The sequence below is a fragment of the Crotalus tigris genome, unplaced genomic scaffold (assembly GCF_016545835.1).
Source record: "Crotalus tigris isolate CLP2741 ecotype Arizona unplaced genomic scaffold, ASM1654583v1 scf7180000024363.772921, whole genome shotgun sequence".
NCBI lineage: Eukaryota > Metazoa > Chordata > Lepidosauria > Squamata > Viperidae > Crotalus > Crotalus tigris.
In genome coordinates, this window is record NW_024100531.1 from 259,330 (window position 1) to 272,467 (window position 13,138).

General features: G+C 41.5%; 1 protein-coding gene across 10 annotated transcripts in view; it reads right to left on the bottom strand.

The window, feature by feature from the left end:
• LOC120301006 (teneurin-4-like) overlaps positions 1-13,138 on the bottom strand; it is a 612,847-nt gene that overhangs the window by 256,257 nt on the left and 343,452 nt on the right. For all 10 annotated transcript variants that reach the window (XM_039327639.1, XM_039327638.1, XM_039327645.1 and 7 more), the window contains exon 5: positions 11,234-11,503. In XM_039327639.1, coding sequence (XP_039183573.1) covers positions 11,234-11,503 — 270 coding nt within the window. The remainder of the gene's footprint in view (positions 1-11,233; positions 11,504-13,138) is intronic.

Genomic DNA, 13,138 nt, shown 5'->3' on the forward strand with positions numbered 1-13,138 from the left:
TGATGATGATTTGCAGTGTCCCGGGATCACGTGATTCCCTTTTGTGACTTTCTGACAAGCAAAGTCAAAGGGGAAGCCAGGTTCACTTAACAACTAACTTAACCAAGTTAACGTTACTAATTTAATAAGCGTAGCAATTTACTTAGCCACTGTGGCAAGAAAAGTTGTAAAGTGGGGCAAAACTCACTGAACAGACGTCTCACTTAGCAACATATTTTTTTGGGCTCAATTGTGGTCGTAAGTCAAGGAGTACCTACAAAGAAGTGACTTTCCCTTCCTCGTGAAAAAAGTATAAACAATTTTAGTAACCTAGCAACTTCCATCTCTTATCTGTCAAGAAATCCTTAAAGCCTCTTTGTTCAGTCCTGATAAGCAAAAATCCATTCAGGGTTATTCACGAGAACAACCTATTTCTTTTAACTTTGATCAAATAAACTAACTTTATATTCCTTCCTCCTGCTTCACAATCTTGCTCTTTCGTCCCTTCAAATAAGGCCGTAAAACTGGATTTCTTTTAATTTTCCTTTTCCTTTATCTCTTCTAACCCAAAGTGCTTTTTCAAGAGGCAACTGGAGCTTGTTGTTAAATCAGTGGTTCTCAACCTGTGGGTCGGGACCCCATTTGGGGTCGAACGACCATTTCACAGGGGTCGCCAAATAACGCAGTCCGCCATTTCCCCCCCTTTTCCTTAGCTGTGCTACTCCCTTTTATTCTATTGGCTTTTGAAAGCCAATAGAATAGACTCTCTTGAATAGAGTCTAATTCTATTGGCTTTCCAAATCCAATAGGAATTGTCCAGGCTGTCTCTGCCCTGCTGAGCCCGCCAAAAGTCCCATTCTGCAAACGGTGCTGCACCAGTTGAGTAGTCCTCGACTTACAACCGGTTGAGTAGTCCTCGACTTACGACCGGTTGGGGGTTGCGGCATTAAAAAGGTTGAGAACCACTGTGTTAAATGAACTTGGCCTCCCACATTGACTTTGCTGGTCAGAAATTTGCAAAAGGGGATCACATAAACTCGGGACGCTGCAACCGTCGTAAGTACATGCCAGTTGCCAAGCGTTTGAATTTTGATCATGTGACCAAAGGGATGCTTCAGTGTTGTACGTTGGAAAAACAGCCCGAAGACCCTTTTTTCCCCAGTGTTGTTATAACTTCAAACAGTCATTAAATGAATGGTTGTAAATCAAGGACTACACGTAATGATTTTAAAGAGTGTGGAGGGTCTTCAAAGTCCCAACCTGTTTTAAATTTTAGCCGTAAACCACACGGAGGGCTTTCAGACACAGCTGAAAGGCAGAACTGGGTTCCACCAGACAATTAGTGTTGTGTTTACACACAAATTACGCTCCTTGAGCCATGACAACAGAATGAAAAGTTACAAATTTGGAAAGCCTTTGTCGTTCTGATGCAATTTCTCGGCCTTTTATCACCTGATGCTCCATCTCGTAAGCTGATTGATGGAGGACTTAGCAAAGACAAGGGGATCAAGTCCCTTGTGCAGTGCAGAAGCACACTATGAAATTTTATTTATTTGAGTTTCACGGGCAGAAAACCAAAAGCTGAACTCTAGGGCAGTGTTTCTCAACCTTGACCATTTTAAGGCATATGGACTTCAACTCCCAGAATTCCACAGCCAGCATTGCTGGCTGTGGAATTCTGGGAATTGAAGTCCACATGCCTTAAAATGGTCAAGGTTGAGAAACACTGCTTTAGGGGATTTTACTGCTGCAAGATACAGTGATTAAGACTGGGTGGAAATGGGGCTTCAAAATGGGCGAGCAAATAAATGGGTGTGTGTGTGTGTGTGTAATTTTTGTAGGGCAATGTGTCCCCTTCACGGTGACGAGCGACAGCACTGAAAAAGTCACCTTTCTCTCTGAGAATGAAGGGGAAACCGGGTCTGTCCCTAAGAATTTTTCAGAAATGAATCAGAATAGAGCTGGAAGGAACCTTGGAGGTCATCTAGTCCAACCCCCTGTCGAGCAGGAGATCCTATGCCAGTGGTGGCGAACCTATGGCACACGTGCCATGCCCTGGAGATGGCAACCGTCTCTCTTCAACCAGCCGCCCACTAACTCAGCGAGGTTCCCCATGGCCAAATGCACCCCAGCACCCATGTGCTCGCTGGCCTGTGTGTGCAGAGGTCAATGGTGTCAGGCAGCAACTACTGCTGCCACACCTTGCCCAGTGACAATGACACCCCCAGCCTACCTCACCTCACCCGCACCCCTGCCCGCTGCCCCACCTGGCAGAGACCCCCTGGATCTCCCCCAACCCTGCCCAGCCCCACAGGCGTCCCTCGAGCAACATCGAGGTGATCACGCCCACCTTGGCCATTCCCACCCAATCTGCCATGACCACCACAGCCACGCCCACCCAGTGGGCCACGCCCACCTGGCACCCGGAGATAAATAAAGGGGTTTTGGGTTGCAATTTGGGCACTTGGTCTCTAAAAGGTTCGCCATCACTGTCCTATACCATTTCAGACACGCGATTGCCCATTTTTTTTCTTTGCATCCTACGTAGCTTCATTGGGGTCCATGGTAACTTCGAACAGTGGCTAGGCGGCCCGTCCTAAGTAGACGACTACTTGTAGCGTTGACTGCCAGCTAAACACAGGGACATCTTTAAACAGAATGAGACAGGTGAATAGATAATAATGGCTATTCATTTGTTATTTTGCATTTGGTTTGTGGAATCGAAAGCAATGTGGATTACAGGCACTATTTTTCTGGAAAATATCTGGAATCATGGAATCACTTTGGAGAAAATACGTTCCATCAATCAGATGTCTCCAGATCCAACTTTTCAATGGCAAACCTGCTGACAGAGTCAACCTAGGAATTCAGTTCCCAATCATTGTGATCTAAATGAGTGAGGGGCATACATCAGATATTATGAAGAAATAGGCAGCAACAACAGAGAATCTAAGAATGCAGAGAGAACAACACAGACGATTAGAGGACCGGAAGCTAAAACATATTGAAGAACGGTTGTGGGAATTGGGTATGTCAGAGTAATGAAGAGAAGGATTATGGGTGATATGATAACAGTTTTCCTATATTTGAGGGTCTGCCCCAAAGAAGAGGGAGTCAAGCTATTCTCCAAAGCACCTGAAGGAAGGACAAGAAGCAACGGATGGAAACAAATCAAGGAGAGAAGCAACCTGAAACTGAGGAGGAATTCCTGACAGGAGAGCAATTAAATCAGTGGAATAGGTTGCCTCCAGAAGTTGGGAGTGCTCCATCACTGGAAGTTTTCAAAAAGACATTGGACAGTCATTTGTCTGGAATGGAATAGGTTGAGCAGGCGGGTTGGACTAGAGGACCTCCAAGGTCCCTTCCAATCCCATTCTTCTATGTTCTATGTTCCCCTTCAAACGCATAAATCCCAGATTCTTGAAAGTACCAAGTCATAAAAGTGTCTGAGAGGCTCGGAATGCAGAGAACCGGAACTCAATACTGATTATTTATTTTGCATAAGGAATGAGGAAACCACAAGGAAAACCGCTGACTTTTTAACCTGCGCAGGAAGAAAAGTGGGCTTTAATGGTCCCCATTAAAATCTACTCTTGATAGCAGCTGGATAAAACTTCATATTGACCAGAGCTAAAGTGTATACATTCTATCGATACACCCAGCAATTAATATTGATCGATAAACATATCCGGTAAGCTTATCACACGCCTTTTGCGCTCACTCTTTGCAGAAATTCATCTTGGCTGAAACATTTGGTGCTCAAAGTGACTTTGTGAGCGGTTTCCAGAATCCACAGTGATCATTCTTTTTTCCACGGCGATAATGCTTTTTTTCCAGTGCTGTGGTAATTTTGAACAGTCACTAAATGAATGGTTGTAAGTCAAGGAATACTTGTAATTTGTGTCATATAACAACAACAACAACAACAACAAATAGGTGGGCGTGGAATGCTACAAGTACATCAGATGGTTGAAGAAGAAAAAATAGCTTTGGAAGAATATCTGAAGAACAATGATGAAGATGCACTGAAATTAGTATATCAGGAAGGCTTACTGACTACTGGAGAGACCAAACTGGCCTACAAGAAAGACCACATGAAGAACAGAATAGAGGCATGGGAAGACAAAGCACTACATGGCCAATACATTAAAAAAATAGCTGGGAAAGCAGATAATAATAAAACCTGGCAATGGCTAAGAGCAAGAAAATTGAAGAAAGAAACCGAAGGATTAATTCTGGCTGCACAAGACCAAGCTTAATGCCAAATGCATATAGTCAAAAATTGAAGAGAGCAACGACAGTAGTGCCGCCTATGCAAAGAAGCTGAAGAACATGACCACACTGTTAAGCTTTTGCAAGAGAGATTTTGCCCAGACTCTACAAGCAGCGGCATGAAAAGTAGCAACAACTTGGTGCATTGGAAGATCGCACGAAAGTATCATTTGGCTGTAAGCAAAACTGGGGATCATAAAAATAGGGAAAAGTCCTAGAATGATAAAATGACTGCTTTGGGACGTCAGAAAATTAAACAGTACAGCCCTGCCAACATAACATCCGGGACTTAACAATTTTTGTCATAAGAAGACAAATCAAGTCTGGATAGTGGACTGGCAGTGCCTGGAGACAGCAGAATAGAAGAGAAGAACTGAGAAGATAACAAATACAAAGACTACAAATAGAAATAAAAAGACTGCAAAAGCAAGTCATTGGTAGTACCAATAGTCATAGGCGCCTTGGGTACAATCCCAAAACAACTGGAGCACCACTTGAACACCATTGGCATTGACAAATTCGCTATTAGTCAATTGCAAAAGGCGGCCTTACTAGGAACTTCTTCCATCCTGCAACGATATCTGTCATACCATCAAACATCCACATCTGCCTATCCCAGGTCGTGGGTAGGGACTCGATAGGTAGATAAAATGCCAAATCCAGTCTGAACATCTGGCTGACTGTGCGATGATCCATAATAGTAATAATAATAATAATAATAATAATAATAATAATAATAATAATAATAATGCAACAAATAACAGCTATAGCCAAGAAAATCAGTAGATATGAAGCTCGAATTGCAAACTATAGGCAGAACCTCCAATTTCAATCCAATCAGAAATGTTTCTACCAATCCATCAATGGAAAAACTGCAATGAATCAGTCAGTACCTGACAAGGAAGAAACAGTGCAGTTCTGGAAGCAGATATGGGATAACCCAAAGAAATACAACAAGGATGCGGCTTGGTTAAAAGAGGTGGATGCACATAAAACAGAAGTTGAAATGAAAGAACTAGTACTAACAACAAAAATGGTAGAAAAAAAGCAAATAAAATCAGAAAATTGGTCCTCACCAGGTGAAGATGACTGCAGGGTTTTTGGTTGAACATCTAACTGTTATAACACCCACTCTTGCCAAAAGTTTCAACAATAACTACAATGAGGAGAATATGAAAATTGCTTAACAACTGGAAAACCTATCTACTAATGGAAAAATCCAGCAACAGGGGCAACACCAGGTAACTACAGGCCAATTACCTGCTTACCAACAACTTTCAAATTACTAACTGGTGTAGTAGCTGATGCAGTGCAACAGCATCTAGTTGAAAACAATCTCTTTCCACCTGAGCAGAAAGGAAACCGCCCCAATAGCAGAGGAACAAAAGATCAACTCCTAATAGACAAAATGATCTTGGAAAACTGCAAGAGAAGGAAGACCAACCTGAATGTGGCATGGATTGACTACAAAAAGGCATTTGACTCTCTGCCACATGATTGGATAATCAAGTGCCTAGAAATAACAGGAGTCAGTAGAAACATCAGAAAATTTGTGCAAAGATCGATGGCACAATGGAAGACACAGTTGCAGATCAATGGTGAGAAGCTGGGAGAGGTTAATATCAAGAGAGGAATATTTCAAGGAGATTCATTATCACCATTACTATTTGTTATTGCACTGTTTCCTCTGTCAACAATACTGAATAACTCAGGACATGGCTATCAAACATCAAAAACATCTGCCAGACTATCCCACCTCCTTTATATGGATGATCTGAAGCTGTATGGGAAAACATCATCTGAAATAGAATCGCTGCTCAACACTGTCCGTATATATAGCCAAGATATTGTAATGGAGTTTGGCTTGGACAAATGTGCCACACTTACTATCAAACAAGGAAAAATAGTGAAAACTGAAGGAATCAAGATGCCCCACGAAAATAACATTAAGAGTCTGGATGAGGAAGATTACTACAAATACTTGGGTATCCTTCAAGCTGACAACATCAAGCACACTGAAGTCAAGAAAAAGATTAGAGGTGAATACATCAAGAGAGTGAAGAAGATCTTAAAGTCCAAACTCAATGGAGGAAATACCATAAAGGCAATCAACACCTGGGCAATTCCAGTCATTAGGTACACAGCTGGAATAGTGGACTGGACTCAAGCAGAACTAAAAGCAATGGATAGGCAGACCAGAAAAATAATGACAATGAATCATGCCCTTCATCCACGCAGTGACATTGATAGACTTTATCTACCAAGGCAAATAGGTGGGCGTGGAATGCTACAAGTACATCAGATGGTTGAAGAAGAAAAAATGGCTTTGGAAGAATATCTGAAGAACAATGATGAAGATGCACTGAAATTAGTATATCAGGAAGGCTTACTGACTACTGGAGAGACCAAACTGGCCTACAAGAAAGACCAAATGAAGAACAGAATAGAGGCATGGGAAGACAAAGCACTACATGGCCAATACATGAAAAAAAAAATAGCTGGGAAAGCAGATAATAACAAGACCTGGCAATGGCTAAGAGCAGGAAAATTGAAGAAAGAGACCGAGGGACTAATTCTGGCTGCACAAGACCAAGCCTTAAGGACAAATGCATACAAAGTCAAAATTGAGAAGACAGCAACAGACAGTAAGTGCCGCTTATGCACAGAAGCTGAAGAAACAGTGGACCACCTGGTAAGCTGTTGCAAGAAGATTGCACAGACTGACTACAAGCAGCGGCATGACAAAGTAGCAACAATGGTACATTGGAAGATCTGCAAAAAATATCATTTGCCTGTAAGCAAAAACTGGTGGGATCATAAAATAGAGAAAGTGATAGAAAATGATAAAATTAAACTGCTCTGGGACTTCAGAATTCAAACAGACAAGCACCTGCAACATAACACCCAGACTTAACAATTGTCAATAAGAAAGACAAAAAAGTCTGGATAATGGACGTGGCAGTGCCTGGAGATAGCAGAATAGAAGAGAAAGAACTGGAGAAGATAACAAAATACAAAGACCTACAAATAGAAATAGAAAGACTGTGGCAAAAGCAAGCAAGGGTAGTACCAATAGTCATAGGCGCCTTGGGTGCAATCCCAAAACAACTGGAGCACCACTTGAACACCCTTGGCATTGACAAATTCGCTATTAGTCAATTGCAAAAGGCGGCCTTATTAGGAACTGCTTCCATCCTGCGACGATATCTGTAATACCATCAAACATCACATCTGCCTATCCCAGGTCCTGGGTAAGGACTCGATAGGTAGACAAAATGCCAAATCCAGTCTGAACATCTGGCTGACTGTGCGATGATCGATAATAATAATAATAATAATAGTAAATTTGGAAGTGATCTTGGAGGTCATCTAGTCCAACCCCCTGCTCAGGCAGGAAACCCTATACCATTTCAGACAAATGGCTGTCCAGTCTCTTCTTAAAAACTTACAGTGTTGGAGCATTCACCGCTTCTGGAGGCAGGTTGTTCCACTGGTTAATTGTTCTAACTGTCAGGAAGTTTCTCCTTAGTTCTAGGTTGCTTCTCTCTTTGATCAGTTTCCATCCGTTGCTTCTTGTCCTGCCTTCAGGTGCTTTGGAAAATAGCTTGACTCCCTCTTCTTTGGGGCAGCCCGTGAGATATTGGAACACAGCTATCATGTCCCCCCTCGTCTTTCTCTTCATTAAACTAGACATTTACGCCCTGATATCATGGCATGCATCTCTCCCATTATCTGTGAGAAAAATCAGCAACCAAAAAAGCTAATGTGATCCTGGGTTGTATAAACAGAGGCATAGAATCAAGATCACACGAAGTAATATTAGCGCTTTATAAAACCCTAGTAAGACCACACCTGAAATACTGCAGCCAATTTTGGTCACCATATCACAAAAAAGATGTTGAGAGTTTGGAAAAAAAATTCAGAGAAGAGCAACTATATACGAAGAACGGCTACAGGACTTGGGTTTGGCTAGTCTCAAGAAAAGAAGAAATAGGGGAGACATGATAGCAGTCTTCCAGTATCTGAGGGGCTGCCACAAAGAAGAGGGGGCCAAGTTGTTCACCAAAGCACCAGATGGAAGGACAAGAAATAATGGTTGGAAACTGATCAAAGAGAAAAACAACCTGGAATTGAGGAGACATGACATGATGTGACTTGATAGCAGTATTTGAGGGGCTGCCACAAGGAAGAGGGGGTCAAACTATTCTCCAAATCACCAGAGGGCAGGACAAGAAACAATGGTTGGAAACTGACCAAAGAGAGAAGCAACCTGGAATTAAGGAGAAACTTCCTAATGGTCAGGACAATTAACCAGTGGAACAGCTTGTCTCCAGAAATTGTGAGCGTTTCATCACTGAAGGTTTTTAAGAAGAGACTAGTCACCTGTCTGAGATGGTATAGTTTCTCCTGCTTGAGCCGGGGGCTGGACTAGAAGACCTCCAAGGTCTATTCTATTCTATTCTATTCTATTCTATTCTATTCTATTCTATTCTATTCTATTCTATATTTGCTATTTTATTCTATTCTATATTTGCTATTCTATTCTATTCTATTCTATTCTATTCTATTCTATTCTATATTTGCTATTCTATTCTATTCTATTCTATTCTATTCTATTCTATATTTGCTATTCTATTCTATTCTATATTTGCTATTCTATTCTATTCTATTCTATATTTGCTATTCTATTCTATTCTATTCTATTCTATATTTGCTATTCTATTCTATTCTATTCTATATTTGCTATTCTATTCTATTCTATATTTGCTATTCTATTCTATATTTGCTATTCTATTCTATATTTGCTATTCTATTCTATTCTATATTTGCTATTCTATTCTATTCTATATTTGCTATTCTATTCTATATTTGCTATTCTATTCTATTCTATTCTATATTTGCTATTCTATTCTATATTTGCTATTCTATTCTATTCTATTCTATTCTATATTTGCTATTCTATTCTATTCTATATTTGCTATTCTATTCTATTCTATTCTATTCTATATTTGCTATTCTATTCTATTCTATATTTGCTATTCTATTTTATATTTGCTATTCTATTCTATTCTATATTTGCTATTCTATTCTATATTTGCTATTCTATTCTATTCTATTCTATTCTATTCTATTCTATTCTATTCTATTCTATTCTATTCTATTCTATTCTAAAAATCAAACTACGAGGTGTAAGAGGAAGTGAATCACTTCTGATATTCTCTTAGCATCACCCAGATGGTCTCCTGGCCTTTTCAGAGTGGCCAACACACAACATTTTTATTAAGGAATAGACTGGATGCCATTGTGTATTAACTTCACTCTTTATGCCCTAAAGAATTGATGACAGTTCCAGCACTGTCTCCACAACTGCAAGGCATCTCTGCGGTGGAAACAACAAGGATGAAGTGACCTTTAAGTTTTTCATAAAAAGATGGAATGGCTCAAAGTGTGCACTTGCTTGTGTCTGTGTGTGTCACTTCTGTCCCTCTAGAGAGCCAGCAGATCTATTTACACAGACAGTGGGAGTCAATCGGAATGCGTTTTGGAAACTCAGTAGAACATCATTTGAAAAGAGAAATATCCATTCAGAGATAAAGGCCAGAGACAACAGAAAAGGAGAGGTTTGAGCAGGAGAAATTTATTAGCATCCTTCTTGAAACTGCTGTTTGGATAGACCTTCCCCTGAGCCCATAGGACATTTAATACCACTAGTATTTTTCTGGTCAGTACAAAACATGAGCCTTTCAGCCATTCACGGGTAAATATTTTGGGTCACAACACAAAAGGATTATTTTTTAATTTTTTTTTTTTTAATAAAATAACATTCTTTAGTATTTAGCAGAGAAGACTCCTGCGAGTCCCCTGGACTGCAAGGCGATCAAACCGGTCAGTCCTAGAGGAGATCAACCCCGACTGCTCTTTAGAAGGCCGGATCCTGAAGCTGAAACGCAAGTATTTTGCCCACCTAATGAGAAGGAAGGGCTCACTGGAGAAGAGCCTAATGCTGGGAAAGATGGAGGGCAAGAGAAGAAGGGGACGACAGAGAATGAGGTGGCTGCATGGAGTCACTGAAGCAGGAGGCGTGAGCTTAAATGGACTCCAGAAGATGGTAGAGGACAGGAAGACCTAGAGGAACGTTGTCCATGGGGTTGCGATGGGTCGGACACGACTTTGCAACTAACAACAACAAGTATTTAGCAAACAGCATGTTGTCTGGAATCATGTATTTAAAAAAATAATCAGTAATAATTAGTCTCTATATTTTCATAATCAATATGTTAGTTAATAATATATTTCTTAACTCTTCTCTTCACCCGATAGTCTTCTTCTTACTAATACCTATTTAATGTTACATAGTACATACCCTTTCTAACTCATTTTTCTAGCCATTGTTAAAAATTATCCCATGTTCTAAAGTACACTGAGTCTTCTTTCTCTTTTATCTTCAATGTCAATTTGTCCATTTCTGCACAATCCAAAATTTTCTTAATTAATTCTTCCTCCGTTGGCAGATTTTCGTTTTTCCAATATACTATTCTTGCTGCAGTTAATACATGTAAAATTAAGTATATACATTCTTTCTCATGGTTTCCTACTATTATGCCTAACACAAACAATTCTGGCTTTAAAATCTATATGTTTTTAGTCATTTTCTCTAAACGGGATGTGCCATTTTTGACGAGAATGATGACTTTTCTTCCTCCATTTTCCCGCAACTCACATCAAATGTGCCAGAGGTATAACCGAACACCTGAACCACTCACACACACATTGCATGCAAAGACACAAAAGGAACAGAAATGGGTCAAAAGCAGGACGTCCCTCATGACAAAGTCAAAGGGATGACTGCAACCGTGGGATGGCAGCCGCCATCTTGACTTTTTGGACTCCTGCTGAGGACTCCCTTGAGAGAAAGGTCTCTCTTGCAAAAAAAAAAAAAAAACCACACACACAACGGAATCCGGCTGACGCTTTTTCTTACCTGTTTCTGTGTTGTCGTGTTCTGTGTCGGTCAAGGTAAGATTGGAGTTGGCTCTGCTGGATAAACAGGAGCTACGGCCGGACTTGGTGCTGCGGGCCCACAACCGCACCGGGTGTTCTGGAGACATGATGGCGTCTGTTTCTGTATCGGCGTCGGAGCCAGCGCTGATGGAGTAGCTGCCGTGGGGCACTCCTAAGTCAGTCCGGTATAAAGTCCCGTGGGGCGGCGAGACATCTTCAAAGCCCAGTTCTTGTAAAGAAAAGTTGGTTCCTGGACAGGAGGACAGGAGGAAGAACTCAAAGCATTAGGTGACCATGTCTATGGAGGTTCTCCATCATCCAAGTCATGGTTGTCCCAAAGACGCTTTTTTCAGGAGGCAACTGGACTTTCTTTTTTCTCTTTGAGGACGTTTGGCTTCTCATCCAAGAAGCTTCTTCAGGTTCTGAGTGAGTGGTGGGGAATGGAAGGATTTATACTCCTTGCAGACAGCTGGTCATTTGCCTTCTTTTAGAGCAGTGGTTCTCAACCTTTTTAATGCCGCGACCCCCAACTGGTCACAAGTCGAGGACTACTCAACCGGTCCTAAGTCGAGGACTACTCAACTGGTGCAGCACCGTTTGCAGAATGGGACTTTTGGCGGGCTCAGCAGGGCAGAGACAGCCTGGACAATTCCTATTGGCTTTTGAAAGCCAATAGAATTAGACTCTATTCAAGAGAGGGAGATAAAAGGGAGTAGCACAGCTAAGGAAAAGGAGGAAAAAATGGCGGACTGCGTTATTTGGCGACCCCCGTGAAATGGCCGTTCGACCCCAAATGGGGTCTCGACCCACAGGTTGAGAACCACTGTTTTAGAGAGTCGTTGAAGTTTATCCACCTGGAGGTTTATCTGTGTCCTCAAGGTTACCTGAGTGGTGCAAATGGGTGTGGAGCCTTCTTGGAACTGAAGGCTCCACACTACTTGGAACTTCTTGGAACTGCCTAAAAGGACTGTGGTGTAGACTGGAGATAGGTGGTGTCGTATCCCTCCCCCTTTGTTGAGAGATGGCTGTTCAGCTTGGACACAGATGGCCTCTCTGACCCCTCTTTCAAACCAGCGATCCCCTCTGTCCAAAATGTGGACTTCACTGTCTTCAAAAGCAAAAACCTCCAAGTGGCCTCAACAATGCTCTGAAAGAAGGCCAATGACCAGCTGTCTGCAAGGAGTATAAATCCTTTCATTTCCCCCCACCCTCCAGTCAGAGCTGAAGAAGCTTCTTGGATGAGAAGCGATACGTCTTCCAAGAAAAAACAAGAACGTCCACTTGCCTCCTGAAAAAAAAGACACCTTTGGGATTAGGCGACGATCTGTAATCAGAGATGGCGCAGAAGTTCACGTTTCCCACTTCTTGCGATATTGAATGGCAAGAAGAACGAGAACGACTCAAGCGTGCAGATTGGCTGAAGCTGAACTGATCAAGGGGCCCGTTGGCTTAAGCTAGTGTTTCTCAACCTTGACAATTTTAAGGTATGTGGACTTCAACTCCCAGAATTCCACAGCCAGCATTGCTGGCTGTGGAATTCTGGGAGTTGAAGTCCACGTGCCTTAAAATTGTCAAGGTTGAGAAACACTGGCTTAAGCGATGCGTTCTCCATCCACAGTCCCTCTCAACCCGGACACACGTAAACCCAGCCATTTTGATTAAAACAAGGAAAATGCCATTATTTATTTATTTATTAAACAAATCTTATTTATTTAGTCATTTATTGATTGATTGATTTAAAGGTACATGCAGCTAGTCGTCAATTTACATTTACAGGGGTTCTCAACCTTGGCAACTTTAAGACTTGTGGACTTCAACTCCCAGAATTCTGGGAATTGAAGTCCACAAGTCTTAAAGTTGCCAAGGTTGAGAACCCCTGGTTTAC